This window comes from Salvelinus namaycush, chromosome 2 (genome assembly GCF_016432855.1).
Source record: "Salvelinus namaycush isolate Seneca chromosome 2, SaNama_1.0, whole genome shotgun sequence".
Taxonomy (NCBI): Eukaryota; Metazoa; Chordata; class Actinopteri; order Salmoniformes; family Salmonidae; genus Salvelinus; species Salvelinus namaycush.
The window spans coordinates 49,592,572-49,610,693 of record NC_052308.1 but is presented as its reverse complement, the minus strand read 5'-3'; the positions used below and the strand labels follow the sequence as shown (position 1 = coordinate 49,610,693).

Here is an 18,122-nt window from a genome sequence, read left to right as displayed (position 1 = left end):
CCTCAACAGAGGCAGCACTGGCCCAGCCTCACATCCCCGGCCCAGCCTCAACACCAATGTTTTCCCCTCTTTACGTCTTTCCCTGACGACATTTCCACTGCTGGGTCTAAAAAAAAAAAAAATCACTTAAGTAATCGGACTTCCGATATCCCCCCACAAAAAATTATGAGTGGTCTGTCAATCATGCGGCTCAAGGGAGACTTGCTCTTCAACACTAGCATGAGCATCCTTTTCAGTAGCGTATGTCATATCTGCCCCTGTTTTGACTACTTCACCTTATGTATAAAGCGCATGTTAAAAAACAAATAAAGTATACACACTAAATGTAGTACACATGTAAATGTGGTGGATAGAGTGTCTGATTATTTAAACGGTATAACTTCCCTTCTATTTGGTTTGTTTTGAAATCCTACTGTTGTGAAATACACTGTGGTGTATAAGCTCTTATTCAGCATGGTCACACCGGATGCACTGCAATATTTGACATTGACCCAGGTCCCTAGGATGTCGGGAGATGACTTGTGCATGCCATGCAATTTAAATAAAGACAAACAAATGTAAGATAATCAAATTTAAGATAATTCTGTTGTAACTCTTGCTTTCAACTCAGGAAGCTTTATCGTCTGGGATTCAGGCCGGTCCTAATAGGAATAGGACAAAGGGAAGCAGCTGGGCAGCTGATGTTATGGAGCCTTCTAAAGATTCAGAGATGCTATGAGTATCTTTTGAAGTTACTCTCCAGCTGTATTCCATTTGAATATATACAGACATGAAAATGCTGGGCTACGGATGTAACCGTGGTTCTCTGAGTAGAGTAACGGGTCGCCAAATGACCTATGTGAACTCCTTTCCTTTCACGTGATATGATTGAGATATTTAAGGGTAATGAACGATAAATAATGTATTGTGTCATTTTGGAGTCATTTTATTGTAAATAAGAATTTAGTATGTTTCTGAACACTTCTACATTAATGTGGATGCTACCATGATTACCGATTATCATGAATGAATATTGAATAATGATGAGTGAGAAAGTTAGAGGATCATACCCCAAGACATGCTAACCTCTCACCATTACTAATACTTGGTGTTATCAGTTGATGTTACTCTCCAATAACACAGACCCTAAAGCAAATCAGGGGGAGAAAAATAGGTTTATTCAAAGAGGACAAATCATAGATGTTATGCTGAGAGGTAGATGTTCATTCTCCCCTGTCCTCCACAGAACAAAGTGACAGGATGTAATTTGTAACCCCCAACCCTAGCCTGTGGTTGACCAATTAGAATTCCTTGCAGTAAAAGTGGGCCACTGACTAAACACAGGGATGCAAACTAGTCACCTCTTGGCAAAATTCGCTGTTTTGAATCCAAAATAGGTGACCTACGTGAATCGTGTAGATCCGATGAGAAAAGTTTGGGGGGGGGGGTGTTATGATCACTACTGGCTGTAAGCGAACAAGTGATGCGCGTTTGGAGCAATACTGGCTGTATTCAAGGCTCAGCCAATCTTTCACATAACAGAATGCAGCACGCGACTGAAGAGAGAAGAGACAACCAATTGGCTCTATTCTATGCACTATACCGCCTCCAACGTTCTAATTTACTTCCTACCATGTTGATGACTTCCGGAGCGATTTCTGCTATTGTTTTTATCATTAGCTTGCTAGCTATCTAACTGTTGTCGATGCATTTCTGACTGAAATAGTTCGCAATGACTACATTTAAATTACAGCCCCGCGAATGAGGTGCTAATGAACATTGTTCAGTTTCTTCCAAATGTAATGGTATTGTGAGCTTCCATGGTTTCCCGGTCGATGAAGAGCTCAGAGAAAAAGGTGGTTGGTGGCAGTACGTCGTGACAACTTTACTGTCACCTAACACACAAAAGTGTGTAGTACACATTTCATCGAGAGTGACTTTGTTGAGGGAAAAATGGGGGGGGGGGGGTGATAATACCTAAAAAGAGGTTTTGTTCCTACAGTCTTCGCGTGGAACTGGAACATTCAAAAGAGACCAGGTGTTTGGGAAAGAGCACTGAAACCTCCTGCTCCGACTGAGGAGGATGAAGAACAAGGTGCGCTGCCTATGGACTTTGCCGTCTCTGATCAGGTCCAGACACATGATTACTGTGCAGTCTCTGAACCCGCAGCCCTTGACATGGCCCTAATGGCAAACCATGAGCATGTAAAATAAATTAAGGAGCTTCGAGCCAAGCTGGAGAAACTGACCGCTCAAAACGGCTTTGGTCTACAGCGATTTGCTGGTTCTGACGAGGATATACATTTTTACACAAGGTACAGTAATGATTTATTATTATCCAGCATTACTATTGTTTTATTTACTATTAATTATTATTATTATCCCAAAGTCCATCTTACATTTAAGAACATGTTCATTGTTATTTAAAATTAGGCTAGCATATCTTAGCATAAGTAGGCACATTGAATGTATATTGTCTTTACATTAGTTTTCAGTTAACCCCCAAAACTGCTCCCAGGTCGTTGCTGCAAATAAGATTAGGTTCTTAGTCCACTTCCCAGGTTAAATAACAGAACATTTAAAACAAATTCACTGCTGTGATGATAGCTGCTGTGAATTACAGTACGAATTGCAGTAACAAGAAAAACAGGCTACAATAGCAGCTAGGTCATGTCTAGTGCTACTTGATGCTTAGCGAGGATGGGCAATAATAGTAATAAGCTTTTTTGTTGTTCAAATACTCTGGGTCTGTCTTTAGATTTGCAATCTACACCCACCTGATGGCCTTCTGGCACTTGATTGAGCGGGCAGCAGAAACCAAGTTTATAAGTCACACAAGCACCAATCCATCTGAAACAAGTGTTACTCGAAGAAAACTGGTAAGGAAGCTTCTGTCTGAAGCAGAAGGATTTGGCCCATCGGTTCAGCATCCACCAATCGACAGTGAGACGGATTATCATCTCTTGGGCCAACGTCCTCTACTGTCTGTTTGGATCAGCACGGATATGGAAGGAAACCATCAAAGCCCACCTGCCACCTGAGTTCAAGGACTATCCAGACACCCAGGTAGTGATCGACTGCACTAAACTCCGCTGCCACACCATCTTCACTACTACTGCAGAGTGAGGTGTTTTCTTCCTACAAGTCACACTGTACCTTTAAGGGCATGTTGGGTATGTTACCACATGGAGCTGTCACTTTTGTGTCATCGTTGTATGCTGGATCTGTGAGTGACAAGGAGATCTTCAAGCAGTCTGGAATTATTTCCTTACTCACCCGACATGGCCATTATGGTGGATAAGGGCTTTCTCGTAGATGACATTGTTCCGTGCAAGGTCTACCGGCCAGCCTTTCTGTCAAGACGCACACAGATGCCAGCGCATGAGGTTAGGGAGACCCAATCCATTGCCAGGCTGAGAGTGCATGTTGAAAGAATGATCTGCAGAGTAAAGGAGCACAAGCTGTTTGACACAGTCATCCCCCTGACCATCTCAGGCAGCATCAACCAATTATTTGCAGTGGCGTGTAGTGAATATCAATTTGTGTGGAGCTTGTATTGGGTTTAATTAGGCAATGAGTTTAGGGGTGGGGGAAAGAAATCAAGTAAACACAGAATAGCCAGAATGCAAGATTGAATACAATGTTAGAGATGTGTAATTGATTAACTGAACTGTTGAACATTTGCTGAAATACATTTTTTTAAACAAATCTATTCTGCTGTAGTTTTCTTCACAAGAACATCAATACTTATTTTTCATGAAACAACTAAACTTGGCACCCATGCTGGGGATTCATTCAGGTGCGAGAGACACTTCTGCAAGTAGTGGTAAAAATAAAAGTGGTCAACCTTCTCTCTTATAGTTTTTGAAACCTGTAGATCTTTATATATCCTTTCAACTAGGATGTCCTCCTGTGCACAGATGACAAAGTCACACCAGCTACAACCTGTGAGAAGAATTTGACCTTGCACCTGCCAGTAGTAAGCATGACATCTCTTCAACTTCAGCTCTCCATTCTGTATCTTCAGGTAAGGGCAGTCAACATAACTTGGTACATTTGGGCACTTGACCTCTAAGAGTACAAAATGTGGTCTCACACTGGGATCAAATATGATGCCATCTGGAGAGGATCCTAACCACGGACCATCTGGGTGCACTACGAAGCCACACGGAAAGAAGTTAACATTCTTTAGTGTGCAATACTCCTGTACAGCCACTGGCTCCATGGCTAGCCCCCTCTTCATCTCCACGGTCTGTACACCAGATCCCTTGAACATCCGCTCAGCTAGGCGGTCAGCTGAGGTCTCCCGGGCATGGCAAACCTCTCGGAAACGAGAGGATGTTATTCTCATTTTCCTTAGCTGATGCAATTCCGGGCTGCTGCTCTGCTCCCTTGTAGCAACCTTGACTTTGTGTGACATCTCGTAGGTTGTCTCCAATGCCTTGACGTGGAACTGCTCCTGATGGCTAAGGACGTAAGCACACTGGGAAGACTGAAGCCTGTTGCCATCTAATGGAAGTATTAGTGGAGAAGGGGCATCGGCAATCTTCAAAATTTCACGGGTCTTTGGCTGTGGAAGTTGATAGGACAGCACACTGCCAGCTTGCACTGGCCCAAAGGCAGACTCAACCAGGGGCACATCAGCTGACATTTCCATTGTTGTCACAAGAGGGGCAGTAAATGGAGAAAAGTTGGAATACGTTTCTGAGACGCGGAGAAGGTCCATGTCAGGCATGTATCCATTGAGTGCTTTGTAGAGAGAACTTCTGCAAAACATTTTAAAACCTTAACATCAGGTTGGAGAGATTTACTATGACAAAGACTCATGTAACTTTTCCAGAAACAGCACAAGCTCGAAAGTTCAAATAAAAAGGATTAAAATATACAGATTTATAGATTATATATTTCCCCCAGTCTTTGTCCCAAACATTTGTCATTACATCGTAAAGACACCACTGTTTAGGCTTATCATCTGGATACAAAAACAAAAATTCACATAAATGTTTTCTAAATGTTTCCATTCTAGGAACCTCCAACTTACCTTATTCCATCATCACACGAGTTAGTAGGTTTATGGAACTCTATCCCATCAACCGGACCTGGCTCCACACCCTAATTAACAAGGATTTACTGTTACATAGGCTGAATACTTTTCAGGTGCATTTTTTTATGGATACTGATAGACTCACAAGTGTTCTTGGCTCGTGCCAACGCTGTTCTGTGTCTGTGCAGCTGTGAACTGGTGGTGCAGCAGGAATGTTTAGTTGAGAGTAGTGCGCTGTCTGGTAAAGGGCCACCAGATGATTGCACATAGCACTTCCTGCAACACAGGAGCAGTGGCGTTGGACCACTATCACTGGTACGGAATGCTTTAACACCATCTGTGAAGATAAGTGTGATGAAAGACTGAAGTGAGAAACAAGAATGATGTGGCCCATAAATAACAATAAACAGTCGTGTCTGGTTTTCTTAACTAGGGGCTCATTTAACTATACAGGAATACATTGTGTCTTAGTAACACAATTACCAAACACTGCATCAACAGATCTTTACCAAATAACAGGTTAAGTGGGCAATTCTAAATTGGGATTGGGACCCATCATTAATATCTATTTCACTCTTCCTCATGGACCTGTGGCAGGCAGCCCTTGCGGTGATCTCCCCTGTCAATGTATCTTTGTTAGATACTGTTTAGAAGACATGAATAAAAATTATTTTTAGCTAGCAAATATAGCTAGCAAGCATAATTTAACCAAGCTAACGAAAATACACACATTCTCAGGTAGATTATGTCAACGTTACATCATTTTACGAAGTAACTAGCTAGCTAGCTACAGTTAATAGTTAAATTAGCTAGCTAATATGATTGTAGCTAGCTAACGTTATATCTGTCACTGACTTGGTAACGTTACTCACCTTCATAGTTGTCTATGTAGCTTCCTATATACAGTGGGGAGAACAAGTATTTGATACACTGCCAATTTTGCAGGTTTTCCTACTTACAAAGCATGTAGAGGTCTGTAATTTTTATCATAGGTACACTTCAACTGTGAGAGACGAAATCTAAAACAAAAATCCTGAAAATCACATTGTATGATTTTTAAGTAATTAATTTGCATTTTATTGCATGACATAAGTATTTGATACATCAGAAAAGCAGAACTTAATATTTGGTACATAAACCTTTGTTTGCAATTACAGAGATCATACGTTTCCTGTAGTTCTTGACCAGGTTTGCACACACTGCATTCTACTATAAATTCTACTATAAATACAGGCAAAAAACTAATGCAAAATGGTCTCCTTCTCCATTCCATAAAAATCACAGTTATAGTCAATATTTTGCTTGAAACTTTCCAAAACATGTTTCACAGGATAAATTCGATGTAACATTTTAAATAAAACTTCCTTTACTTTGTTACTGATACAATATTTGTTAGCAATTTTCCATGCTTTCCCCCATTGTATATCACCATAGATATTTGTCCAAAATAATCTTGCTGAGGGAATTGTAGTATCACAAACAATATTCCTAATCTGTTTATTACTACATTTATCTTTGATGTTAATATTGCTAATGAATATATTTTTACAATTTTAGGGGGTAAAGTTAAGTGATAACGAGACATAAACCGATCTGGATAACCCTTCAGCTTTGGACAATAAAACCCGACCGTATAACAAAATAATCTTGCTGAGGGAATTGTAGTATCACAAACAATATTCCTAATCTGTTTATTACTACATTTATCTTTGATGTTAATATTGCTAATGAATATATTTTTACAATTTTAGGGGGTAAAGTTAAGTGATAACGAGACATAAACCGATCTGGATAACCCTTCAGCTTTGGACAATAAAACCCGACCGTATAACGAAATATATCTCATCAACCAGAGGTTCAATTTCTTCTTTGTTTTCTAAATAATGGGTTTAAAGTTCAATTCACTCCTTTGTTTTTCATCCTTGCATATTACAATTCCAAGATAAGTAACCTTATCTTTAATTGGGATACCATATACTTCCTGTAAAACACAATCCTTGAGTGGAAATAACACTGACTTATCGATATACATTTTCAAACCCGAAACTAAAGAAAAGGCTTCAATACAGGAAACTGCTTTAGAAACCTCATTCCTGTCTCTTAAAAATATGGTGGTATCAGCCAGTTGACATAGTTTAAATTCATTGCCAAGTGGTGAAACACCTTGAAAATTCCCTTTCTTGATATGAAGAGACATAATTTGAGTAACCAATAAAAATAAAAATGGACTAATTGGGCAGCCCTGCCTAATGCCACAGCCAATATCAAATCTTTGGGATGTCCCGTGAGCTAATTTTACAGAGCTAGTACAATCACTATACAAATTTTGGACTGCTTTCAAAAAAAGTCACCAAACCCCAAAAAACGTATTGCTTTGAACATAAACTCATGTTCTACAGTGTCAAAAGCTTTATAAAAATCAACAAACATAAGAAAACTATCATCAAGGATGAGGTCATTATAGTCAATCATATCTAAGATCAACCTGATGTTATTACTAATGTGTCGACCATGCATAAAACCAGATTGTTCTTCATCAATTATATGATGCAAGCCTTGTTTCATTCAACCGCTTAGCAAATACAAGGGCAAATAATTTCCCATCATTATTCAACAGGCTAATGGGTCTCCAGTTGTCTATATAAAGAGTATCCTTATTAGGTTTGGAAATCAAAGTAATTACACCTTGCTTTAAGGAACCCGGTAACTCCCCTTTTTCTATTGATTCTTGAAACATAGCAAGAAAGAAAGGAATCAATTTATCATTGAACGCTTCATAAAACTCGCTTATTAAACCATAATTTCCAGTGGACCTATTGTCCTTTAGGCTTTTAATACAGTCTTTTATCTCAATTTCAGATAACTCATCACACAAATCCCTGAAATCATTATCTATCTTCTTAGCAATGTTGGCTACATTGCCTAAGAAAATATCCATATTGGAAGTTGACTGGGCTGATGTATACAGATTCTGATAAAACTGGGCAACTTGCTGAGAGATTTATTTTGGATTTTCATTGGGAGTATTATTAATAATTAATTTACATATGGAAGTCTTTTCGCCTGCCCTTTTTTCTAAATTAAAGAAATATTTTGTATTTTTCTCTCCCTCTTCCATCCATTTTCGTCTTGATCTTACAAACGCTCCCTGGGCCTTTTCCTCGTATATACAGTCTAACTGCATTTGCAATGATGATAGCTCCAGTAATTGCTGATTAGTTAGTTCAGTTTTTTTTTAGTATAATCCATTATTCCCTTTATGATGTCATATTCTTTCTCTCTCTTGGCACGAGCAATTTCTTTCCCCATTGAAATATATATCTATATATAATATAATATATAATATATATCAAATTTAATTAGCTCCCAGTAACTTACAAAAGTATTCATCACACAGGCACATTTCCAGTATTCATCAATAATTCCTGCTACTTCCTTCTTAAATACTTAATTCTCTAGTAAAGTCTTGTTCATTTTCCAGTAACCTTTACTAACTTTTTTTGTTGACAAACCATGCATATTTATCTTTATTGAGATCCCTTTGTGGTGTGTTAAAATCGATGGTTCAATCAAGACTATCAACCTTGTCAGCCATATCTTCAGATATCAGCCAGAAATCAATACAGGATTGTATAGATAAATCTTTGGTACTTCATGTAAACATAATCTTATCTGGGTTCTTATGCCTCCAAATATCTAGAACACCTAACCTTAGACATATATTCCTTATCTCACAAACAGAATTTCTATCCTTAGGAGGCCATCTATCTAGATTATCATGTAATACTGTATTAAAATCTCCACCCCATATTTCTTTGGCCAATGGAAATTTAGACATAATTTTACTTATTTTCCTTTCAATGTCTCTAAATAAAATAACTTGACTTGTTATTGGAAGCATAAGTATTTACAACAATTCATTAAACGTGGTTGACATCTACCAATAGTATAATCCATATCCCTGTATTATCTGCTTCATGACTCAATATATGACCCCTAAAGTTGCCTTTTAAAATAGCGACACCTGCTGACCGATTAGTACCAAATGAAAAACAAATAGCATTCCCCCACTGACACTTCCAAAACGCAGTATCTGTGGAACAGGCATGAGTTTCTTGAATAAAATAAAAGTCGGCACTCTTACCCTTACAATACAAAAATAAAGATTTAATTTTCAAAATATTACGGATTCCCCTGGCATTAATAGAAAAAACAGAAATGGACATTTACTATCACAGTGACTATATGAAGAATATTAAACTTGTATACGTTCACATAAATCGGGTTCTCACAAAAAGAAAAGTTCTTACTAGTTGCAAATAAAAACAGTCCTTTGCACCACGCAAGTGGTTGACCTAAATTATATATTTTTTTATACAATTGCAAATAACATTGAACCATAGATTGGTAAAACGAATAGCCATCAAGCTAACATTAAGTGTCAGTGGGAATTCCCCTGCCATAAAAAAAATATATATAAAAAAAATTGGCTCACACAAACAATGCTCTTTCCTCAAGAAATATAAAGTTGTATCAGATGCAAATAAAACTCAGTCCTGCACAACTCACTTGATAAATCCAGCAGTCATCAAGCTAGGTGTCAGCGTGAATTTCCCTTCCATTACCAAAAGCCTTGGCTCCGCAAAGTATGCACTTTTCCCTTCCTTCCTTGCTCTCTCAATCATCCGCCACAGACGATTCCCGAGCTTTGTAATATTCATATGTGTAAACATACTGAATTATAATTGGATGCATTTTACCGCCATATCATACTGTGCTATGATTGGTTAAGACCACCCAAATGGTTAGGTCATGGTCAGTTTTGATCCTGGTTGGCGATACGTGAACATGCCAGTTATAGCTAGCTAATAAAGAGCTACGTCAAGAAATATCCTGTAGTACTGCGTTTTATTATTTTGTACAAAGTGTGCAAAACAAGACAAGCTTCTTTGTCAAATGCTGTCAGATCCTCAGGTTTTCTTCTTTAAATAGTAATTTTTCTTTGCACTTTTCCATGTCATATCCCTCGCTGAATCTCATGATCACTGGTCGTGGTGGCTGGTTGTTTTCCCCATCTCTCAGCCTACCCAGGCGGTGCACTACATCCAGAGAACCTGCAACGACATTTCGCTCCTCCTCCGGGACTATTGCCCTGCAAATGTCCCTCACTCTTGCTTTGATGTTATTCTATAAATTCGAAGAGTCCATCTCCCACTATACCGGTCATTCTCGTGTACCTTTGACTCCATTTCAGTGAGTTTCTTCTCCTGCTTTGCAACCTGAATTTTCAATGTTGCGTTCTGCTGCTTCAGAGTTTTTACTTCACCAGCATTGAAATCAATCGATTTCTTCAGGTTAATGATAATGATAGTGTTCTTTTTCACCAAATCCATGTAATCTGCGCTCTCTTTGATTTTAGCCGTGAGGATGCGGACGATGTTGTCCTGTAGCTGGCTCATTGATGGTTCACTTCTCAGCTTCTTTGGAAGTTGCTCCTTTGTTGGGGTATTCAGGTATGAATCACATTCACCCCCCTTTTTTACACTGCAAGCATATGTGTGAGTTTCAACAATGCCTCTTTTCTCCTTGGAAGTTTCAACAACCATTATCTCAGCAACAGTTTGGTCATGTCCTGATTCCATGCTACTAGCTATGAAGATGTTAGCAGACTAACTTAACTACACACGCTGAAACTTCGATAGCTAGCTTGTTCGTTGGAAATATATTTCAATGGTTTGATTAATTACAAAATTATTCAAAATAGCTAAACATTTTTTGTGAAAAAACAATTTGCAACTGCAGTCTAAAACTATAAACTTTGTGAGAAAACCCAAAAATTGTTCCTCAGCTAGAAATGTTACACCCTCTCATGCCGCCATCTTGAGCCCCCTCCCCGGCTATTTTCTAGTTACAGAATCAGCGCGCGCTCTGGAAAGACAGCAGTAGTGTGCAAAGGCAGTTCGCCAGTTACAGCAGCGTGTCCGTTGAACGATAACGAAGAGGTAGGTGAGAAGCCTGATCACGGAGACGGGGTGGGAAGGTGATGAAGCGTACTTCATGAGCTGTAACCGAAAAACAACTGGCATTTGGAAAGTTTGAGGTGAGGGAGAAAGTGTGGTGGAACAGGTATTGTTAGCAATGTATCTTGCTATAGTACTGTAACAGTTAGCTGGATCGAATTCTCCGTTAGCTAGCCAGAGAAATGTTGAGCAACATTAGCAAACATAGCTGATCAAATAATTTTGTTTATTGTTTGAAAATTAGCTGGCTAATAAAGTCAGACAGCTAGCTAACATTACAACATCAGATGAGCTAACGTTAGTTACCTAGCCAATTCGCTATAGTATTAATTGGTAACGTTATACGACTCCTTGCCGTTCCTCAAATTAGAACCCGTTAGTTGCTTACTGGATTGACCCTGGCAATCTGTGTGAAATGTTAACTAGCTAACGAACTAACTACTATCTGTGAACTAATGTTTTCCCTCTACAGTATATGGTTAATTTTCAGAATGAGATAATTGAAATTGAAAATGAAGCGTTGCTTGTTAAACAAGTGGATTCAGGGATCAATTGTAGCTGGAGCTGGGCCTGGCTTATGCTGGATGCCAATAGAGGTGAAAGAAACGCCACACACGTTCCCTCTTTCAATACAGCTCTTTCAATACAGTGGATAAAAAGAGTGTACCAGGTGTACTCTCTGCCTGAAAGAGAGAAATTATGCCAACAAATTGTACAACAGATGTCCACAGGCAGAAAGTGTACAATGTAATTGCGTGCAGTGTAGCCAAAAGATATTGCTTTTGTTGTGTTGAACTTGACAGTAACACTTTTGTGTGATTTGAAGGAGCATTATTCATTTTTTTAACTCTGAACGTTATTTTTGCACACATGTAGCATTGTGCACGTCATCGATATCTACTAAGTTATAGTGCCCACTATAATAGATACAAAATAGAATGCCTGTTTGTTTCATTCTATTTCTACTTTAACCCTAGGATGCATAGTAAACATGGCGCCCCAAGAATGCATGTCAAAATGAACCGTTAATGTAATATATGTGTTTTATTTATATGGGACTAAAATATTATCCATTTTGTGGAACATAATTATTTTGAGTGATGATTTGGACCTTTTCAATAATTATTTTATTGTTTGAAATGTTTTTAGTCACTCTTCAACAGTTTGATACACATTTCAATGATAACATATTATGAAAATTCATAACAGCTATTGAAAATATTAGCATATTTCTTACAATCGAAGTTTCACATTCAACCTTTTTAGTGTGAGGAATAAAATAAAACCATCTTAAATGAAGGTGAAAAAAAAAAAAAACATTGTTCAAATTGGCTTTAAGTCCTTTGTGATGTCATCTGTCATATATGACACCAACCGTCTGGCAACCCAATCTAGAATAGTTTTAAATATAGAGTTAAATTATCAAATATGTTTTATTGAAAGCAAAGTTATGCAGTATACATACAATATTGTAGATATGCTACATTGTTTTCTTGGTTCTTTTTTACATAATTTTTTTATATATTGTTTAATTGAACACGCCACCACAATAAAGGCATTTTATGTGCCTTCATCTTCATCTAATTTAGGCCTACCTCTTCCTATTATTATGACCCCCCACCCCACAATTTTCTTTCTCCATTGGCTTGGGATCAGGGGGAAAAAGTATTTAGCACTAACACATATTCTTGTCAACAGAAAAAACGGCAGAAAGCCAATTCAATTGATGTGGAGCAGAAGACAAGAAATAATAAGGAGAGTAGCACTTCATCCTCCTCTCCAATTCCAACTGACCGTTCTGAACAGAATGCCTCCGCCACCTCTGACCCCTCACCCTCTGACCAACTCTCCTCCCTCGATCCACCTCCCTCTCCTGTTAAATGTTCCTCTCAGCCTTGCTCTCCTGCTAAACAGCCCTCTCTCCCCAGGTCACCTGCCAAACACCCTCCCCCCCAGGTCACCTGCCAAACACCCTTCCCCAGTGAAATCCTCTCCAGTGGTGTCTTGCCCTAGTTCTCCCTCTCCTACCAACCCTCTGGACCGTCATGGAGACATCAGAAAAGAGGGCGCAACAGTCAGGTAATTCAAACTAAAATAAGTACAGTGCCATCCTAGAGTCTCCTTGAAGAGTTGGGTTTAGAGCTACAAGACCAGGGCCAGTGTTTATCAAGTGTATGAGTGCTAATCTAGGATCAGGTCCTCTCTGTCCATAATAATCTGATTTATTATGATCTAAAAGGCTAAACAGATCCTAGATGCTTGATAACACAGTCCCAGAAAGTTATTTTCCTCAAACTGTAGTTTTAGGCTCTTCTAATCACATCTAGTGGATAAATGGAGTACTAACCTATTGCCCTGGTCTGCTTAGTACACTGCATTAATATGGACAGCAATACATGCATAATTACTCAGACTGTGTTTATAGTACAGTATAGTATTTAAGAGAGAGACTGTAGAGTGATACTATCTCTGCTTTGGAGGCTTTAGACCTGTTTCTCTCCTTCCTTCAGACCTCTGTCTCTTCAGGACCACTCTAGCCCAAGGCCCCAGAGGCCAGACTCTTCACAGGGCCAGCTCAGCCACCAGAGGGTCAGAGGAGAACGGGGGGCCCTGGTCAACATGGAACTTCTTGGGTAAACCACAACACACCGTAGATGCATTGAAAATAAGCTCTTTATTGTTTAGAGATCAATGTCTGATATACTATGGGGATGGGGCTTACTATCAAGCATGTCAGTTTTATTAGATATTTATAAACCCATGAATTATGGTCATCTTGGTCAAAAGGACATCCACTTCTTTGTGTACTCACAGAATGACAAAGAACTTATACCTGACCAAGATGGCTGCCATTGTCAGCATTTTCTAGAGTTATGAAGGTTTATGACATAGGCCATTCTATGTTTCTAGGATATTGTATCTCTATGTGTGTACTGATGGCTGCTTCTTCTTCACAGGTTGCCTAACATTGGCAACACTTGCTTCCTAAACGCCACCCTGCAGTGCCTCCTGGTCCTGCCTTCCTTCTCAAAGGAAATCCTACGCCAGGAACAACTCTGGAGCTCCTCCCCATTCTCCAACCTGCTCAGGTAAGGGAAGGCTCAAAAGCAGACACACCCCCACCCACCCATTATTTGTGGTCATAAATTAAAGAAGGGACACACTCCCTTCACGCCACTCCTATAGAAAGTGATTTTCGTAGCAGGTTAGGAAAGCATTTTCGCTAACCCTAACCCTTCCCCTAACCAAGTCATATTCCGCTGTGTATTGCATTTATTTAATTATTTCAATTTTTCCCCGGAATTTTCATAACCCAGAGGAACAACAATGACACAATGATTATGATGTAGATATTTGGAAACTGTAGAATGACCACATTGCCCATAATGCTCATCGACTGAACATTCCACATTAGGATGGGAAATTTGGTCGTTTTTAAAATGTTCTGGAATTGAGAGCAGTATCCAAACCAAATATCTTAGGAGAATAACAAACACATTTTCGTTGTTTTGCTTCATTGTCAGTCCTCTAAGGTGAAATTGCATTGAATCGAATTAATCATTTCTAATGATGGGGTGCCGCTAGATAAAAAATATTTGGATATATTCATCTGCCTCTTCAGCCGTAAGCCAGTAGGTTGACACCATCCAGTCAGCTGCTAATTTACTCTCTGTCTCCCCTACAGGTGTCGGTCTGATGTGCACCGTTTTGGTCTACCTTGCAGTGGCGCAAACCAGGCCTCAAAAGCAGACCTCATGTGGAAGGTCAAGTACTCCTTGTCGGGATCCGATTTCAAGTATCTGGGGGACATGCAACAGGTAACTGAGGCACTACTCTCTTCTGAACAAACACAATTTTTGCAAGGGTTCATTTGTCACTCAATAATTTGATTTTATCTTGGTATTTTTTGTTCTCATCATAGGATGCACACGAGTTACTTGTGAATATGCTGTGCCAGCTGAAGGAGGAGGGCATGATACTGAAGACGCTCGGGGTGAACTATACCTGCCCTGTTTCCCAGCTGGAGTTCCAGCTTGTGTCAGTGCGCACATGTACCAGGTAAGAGCTCCCGTTAGTTGTAATGTATCTACTGGTAACATGATCTTTCTACAAATAATATTACAAACCACATGGCATAACATTGCAGAGACCTGAAACAGAAACCTGATGCATTTTTCTTCTCTTTGTCCTGCTTTTGAAGCTGGGGGCGTGAGTCGTCCACCATAGAGGATTACATCATTGGTCTCATTGGACTTCAGCTCTGAGCGCACCTTGCTAAGCAGCCTAGCACTCACTTTCAAAGTCAGCACATAGGGTTTAGCCCTGGGTGTAGAGACTAGAGGTCGACCGATTATGATTTTTCAACGCCGATACCGATTATTGGAGGACCTTAAAAGCCGATACCGATTAATCGGCCGATTTTTAATGACAATTACAACAATACTGAATTAACACTTATTTTAACTTAATATAATACATCAATAAAATCAATTTAGCCACAAATAAATAATGAAACATGTTCAATATGGTTTAAATAATGCAAAAACAAAGTGTTGGAGAAGAAAGTAAAAGTGCAATATGTGCCATGTAAGAAAGCTAACGGTTAAGTTCCTTGCTCAGAACATGAGAACATATGAAAGCTGGTGGTTCCTTTTAACATGAGTCTTCAATACTCCCAGGTAAGAAGTTTTAGGTTGTAGTTATTATAGTATTTATAGGACTATTTCTCTCTATACCATTTGTATTTCATTAACCTTTGACTATTGGATGTTCTTATAGGCACTTTAGTATTGCCAGTGTAACAGTATAGCTTCCGTCCCTCTCCTCGCTCCTACCTGGGCTCGAACCAGGAACACAACGACAGCAGCCACCCTCGAAGCAGCGTTACCCATCGCTCCACAAAAGCCGCGGCCCTTGCAGAGCAAGGGGAACAACCACTCCAAGTCTCAGAGCGAGTGACGTTTGAAACGCTATTAGCGCGCACCCCGCTAACTAGCTAGCCATTTCACATCGGTTACACCAGCCTCATCTCAGGAGTTGATAGGCTTGAAGTCTCAAACAGCAGAGCTGCTGGCAAAACGCACGAAAGTGCTGTTTGAATAAATGCTTACAAGCCTGCTGGTGCCTACCATCGCTCAGTCAGACTGCTCTATCAAATCATAGACTTAATTATAACATAATAACACACAGAAATACGACCATTAGGTCATTAATATGGTCGAATCCGGAAACTATCATCTCAAAAACAAGACGTTTATTCTTTCAATGAAATACGGAACCGTTCCGTATTTTATCTAACGGGTGGCATCCACAAGTCTAAATATTCCTGTTACATTGCACAACCTTCAATGTTATCTCATAATTACGTAACATTCTTGCAAATTAGGCGGCACAAACTGTTGCATATACACTGACTCTGCGTGCAATGAATGCAAGAGAAGTGACACAATTTCACCTGGTTAATATTGCCTGCTAACCTGGATTTCTTTTAGCTAAATATGCAGGTTTAAAATTATATACTTATGTGTATTGATTTTAAGAAAGGCATTGGTGTTTATGGTAGGTACACATTGGAGCAACGATACGCACCGCATCGATTATATGCAACGCCAGACACACTAGATAAACTAGTAATATTATCAACCATGTGTAGTTAACTAGTGATTATGATTGATTGATTGTTTTTTTATAAGATAAGTTTAATGCTAGCTAGCAACTTACCTTGGCTTACTGCATTCGCGTAACAGGCAGGCTCCTCGTGGAGTGCAATGTAATCAGGTGGTTAGAGCATTGGACTAGTTAACTGTAAAGTTGCAAGATTGAATCCCCTGAGCTGACAAGGTAAAGATCTGTCTTCCCCTGAACGAGGCAGTTAACCCACCGTTCCTAGGCCGTCATTGAAAATAAGAATGTGTTCTTAACTGACTTGCCAAGTTAAATAAAGATTAAATAAAGGTGTACGTGTATTTACGATTGTTATGAAAACTTGAAATCGGCCCTAATTAATCGGCCATTCCGATTAAGAACCAGTGTATCTTTCATTTGCTGTACAACATGTATTTTTTAGCAAAGTTTATGATTAGGTTTTTGGTTAGATTACGTGACTGTCCAAAATATCTCCGGACAATTTGGTGCATTATGGCCCCGTATTCACAATGTAAAACCACGATTTGTAGCTATAAATATGCACATTTTCGAAGAAAACATAAATGTATTGTATAACATGATGTTATAAGACTGTCATCTGATGAAGTTGTTCAAAGGTTAGTGATTAATTTTATCTCTATTTGTGGGTTTTGTGAAAGCTATGTTTGCGGTGAAAACATGGCGTTGTGTGTTTGGCTATTGTGGTGAGCTAACATAAATATATATTGTGTTTTCGCTGTAAAACATTTTAAAAATCGTACATGTTGGCTGGATTCACAAGATGTTTATCTTTCATTTGCTGTATTGGACTTGTTAATGTGTGGAAGTTAAATATTTCCAAAAAATAGTTTTGAATTTTGCGGAATGTTGTGCGTGTTCTGCTAGCGGAACACCAGGGCGAGAAAGGTTAATGCAACCGCTGTGTCAGATTTCAAAAAAGCTTTACGGAAAAAGCAAACCACGCAATAATCTGAGGTCGGCGCTCAGAGCCCAATCAAGACACAAATATATCCGCCATATTGTGCAGTCAACAGAAGTCAGAAATAACATTATAAACATTCACTTACCTTTGATGATCTTCATCAGAATGCACTCCCAGGAATCCCAGTTCCACAATAAATGTTTGTTTTGTTCGATAATGTCCATCATTTATGTCCAAATTCCTCCTTGTTGTTCTAGCGTTCAGTACACTTTCCAAACTCATGACGCGCGGGTAGGTCCAGCGGAAAGTACGGACGAAAAGTTTAAAAAGTTATATTACAGTCCGTAAAACCATGACAAACGAAGTATTGAATCAATCTTTAGGATGTTTTTAACTTGGGCTTTTGAAATTAAATCACAATCCATAGAGCAACGTTACTGGCAATACAAACCAATTGTCATAGCTAGATAGAGTTAACCAAATAGGTTCAATGTTAGCTAGTTAGCGAATA

At 39.1% G+C, this 18,122-nt stretch overlaps 1 protein-coding gene and 1 long non-coding RNA gene across 2 annotated transcripts; both read left to right on the top strand.

Moving 5' to 3' along the window:
• The first annotated feature begins 1,612 nt into the window (after positions 1-1,612).
• LOC120026437 lies at positions 1,613-3,687 on the top strand. Its single transcript, XR_005473089.1, has 2 exons — positions 1,613-2,294; positions 2,738-3,687. It is a non-coding gene; the product is annotated as an uncharacterized LOC120026437 (long non-coding RNA).
• Positions 3,688-12,762: 9,075 nt separating this feature from the next.
• LOC120026428 (ubiquitin carboxyl-terminal hydrolase 37-like) lies at positions 12,763-15,423 on the top strand. The gene is made up of 6 exons (XM_038971290.1): positions 12,763-13,122; positions 13,554-13,676; positions 14,001-14,132; positions 14,729-14,861; positions 14,966-15,102; positions 15,245-15,423. Exons 1-6 carry the CDS (start codon positions 12,770-12,772, stop codon positions 15,306-15,308), a joined length of 942 nt encoding a protein of 313 aa, XP_038827218.1. The 5' UTR covers positions 12,763-12,769; the 3' UTR covers positions 15,309-15,423.
• Positions 15,424-18,122: the final 2,699 nt, after the last annotated feature.

Excerpts from the sequence above, each read along its gene's own strand:
- LOC120026428 (XM_038971290.1), top strand. The coding sequence starts at position 12,770 with ATGTGGAGCAGAAGACAAGAAATAATAAGGAGAGTAGCACTTCATCCT. Across the intron at positions 13,123-13,553 it reads AAAGAGGGCGCAACAGTCAG|ACCTCTGTCTCTTCAGGACC; the intron begins GTAATTCAAACT and ends TCCTTCCTTCAG. Across the intron at positions 14,133-14,728 it reads CCATTCTCCAACCTGCTCAG|GTGTCGGTCTGATGTGCACC; the intron begins GTAAGGGAAGGC and ends TCTCCCCTACAG.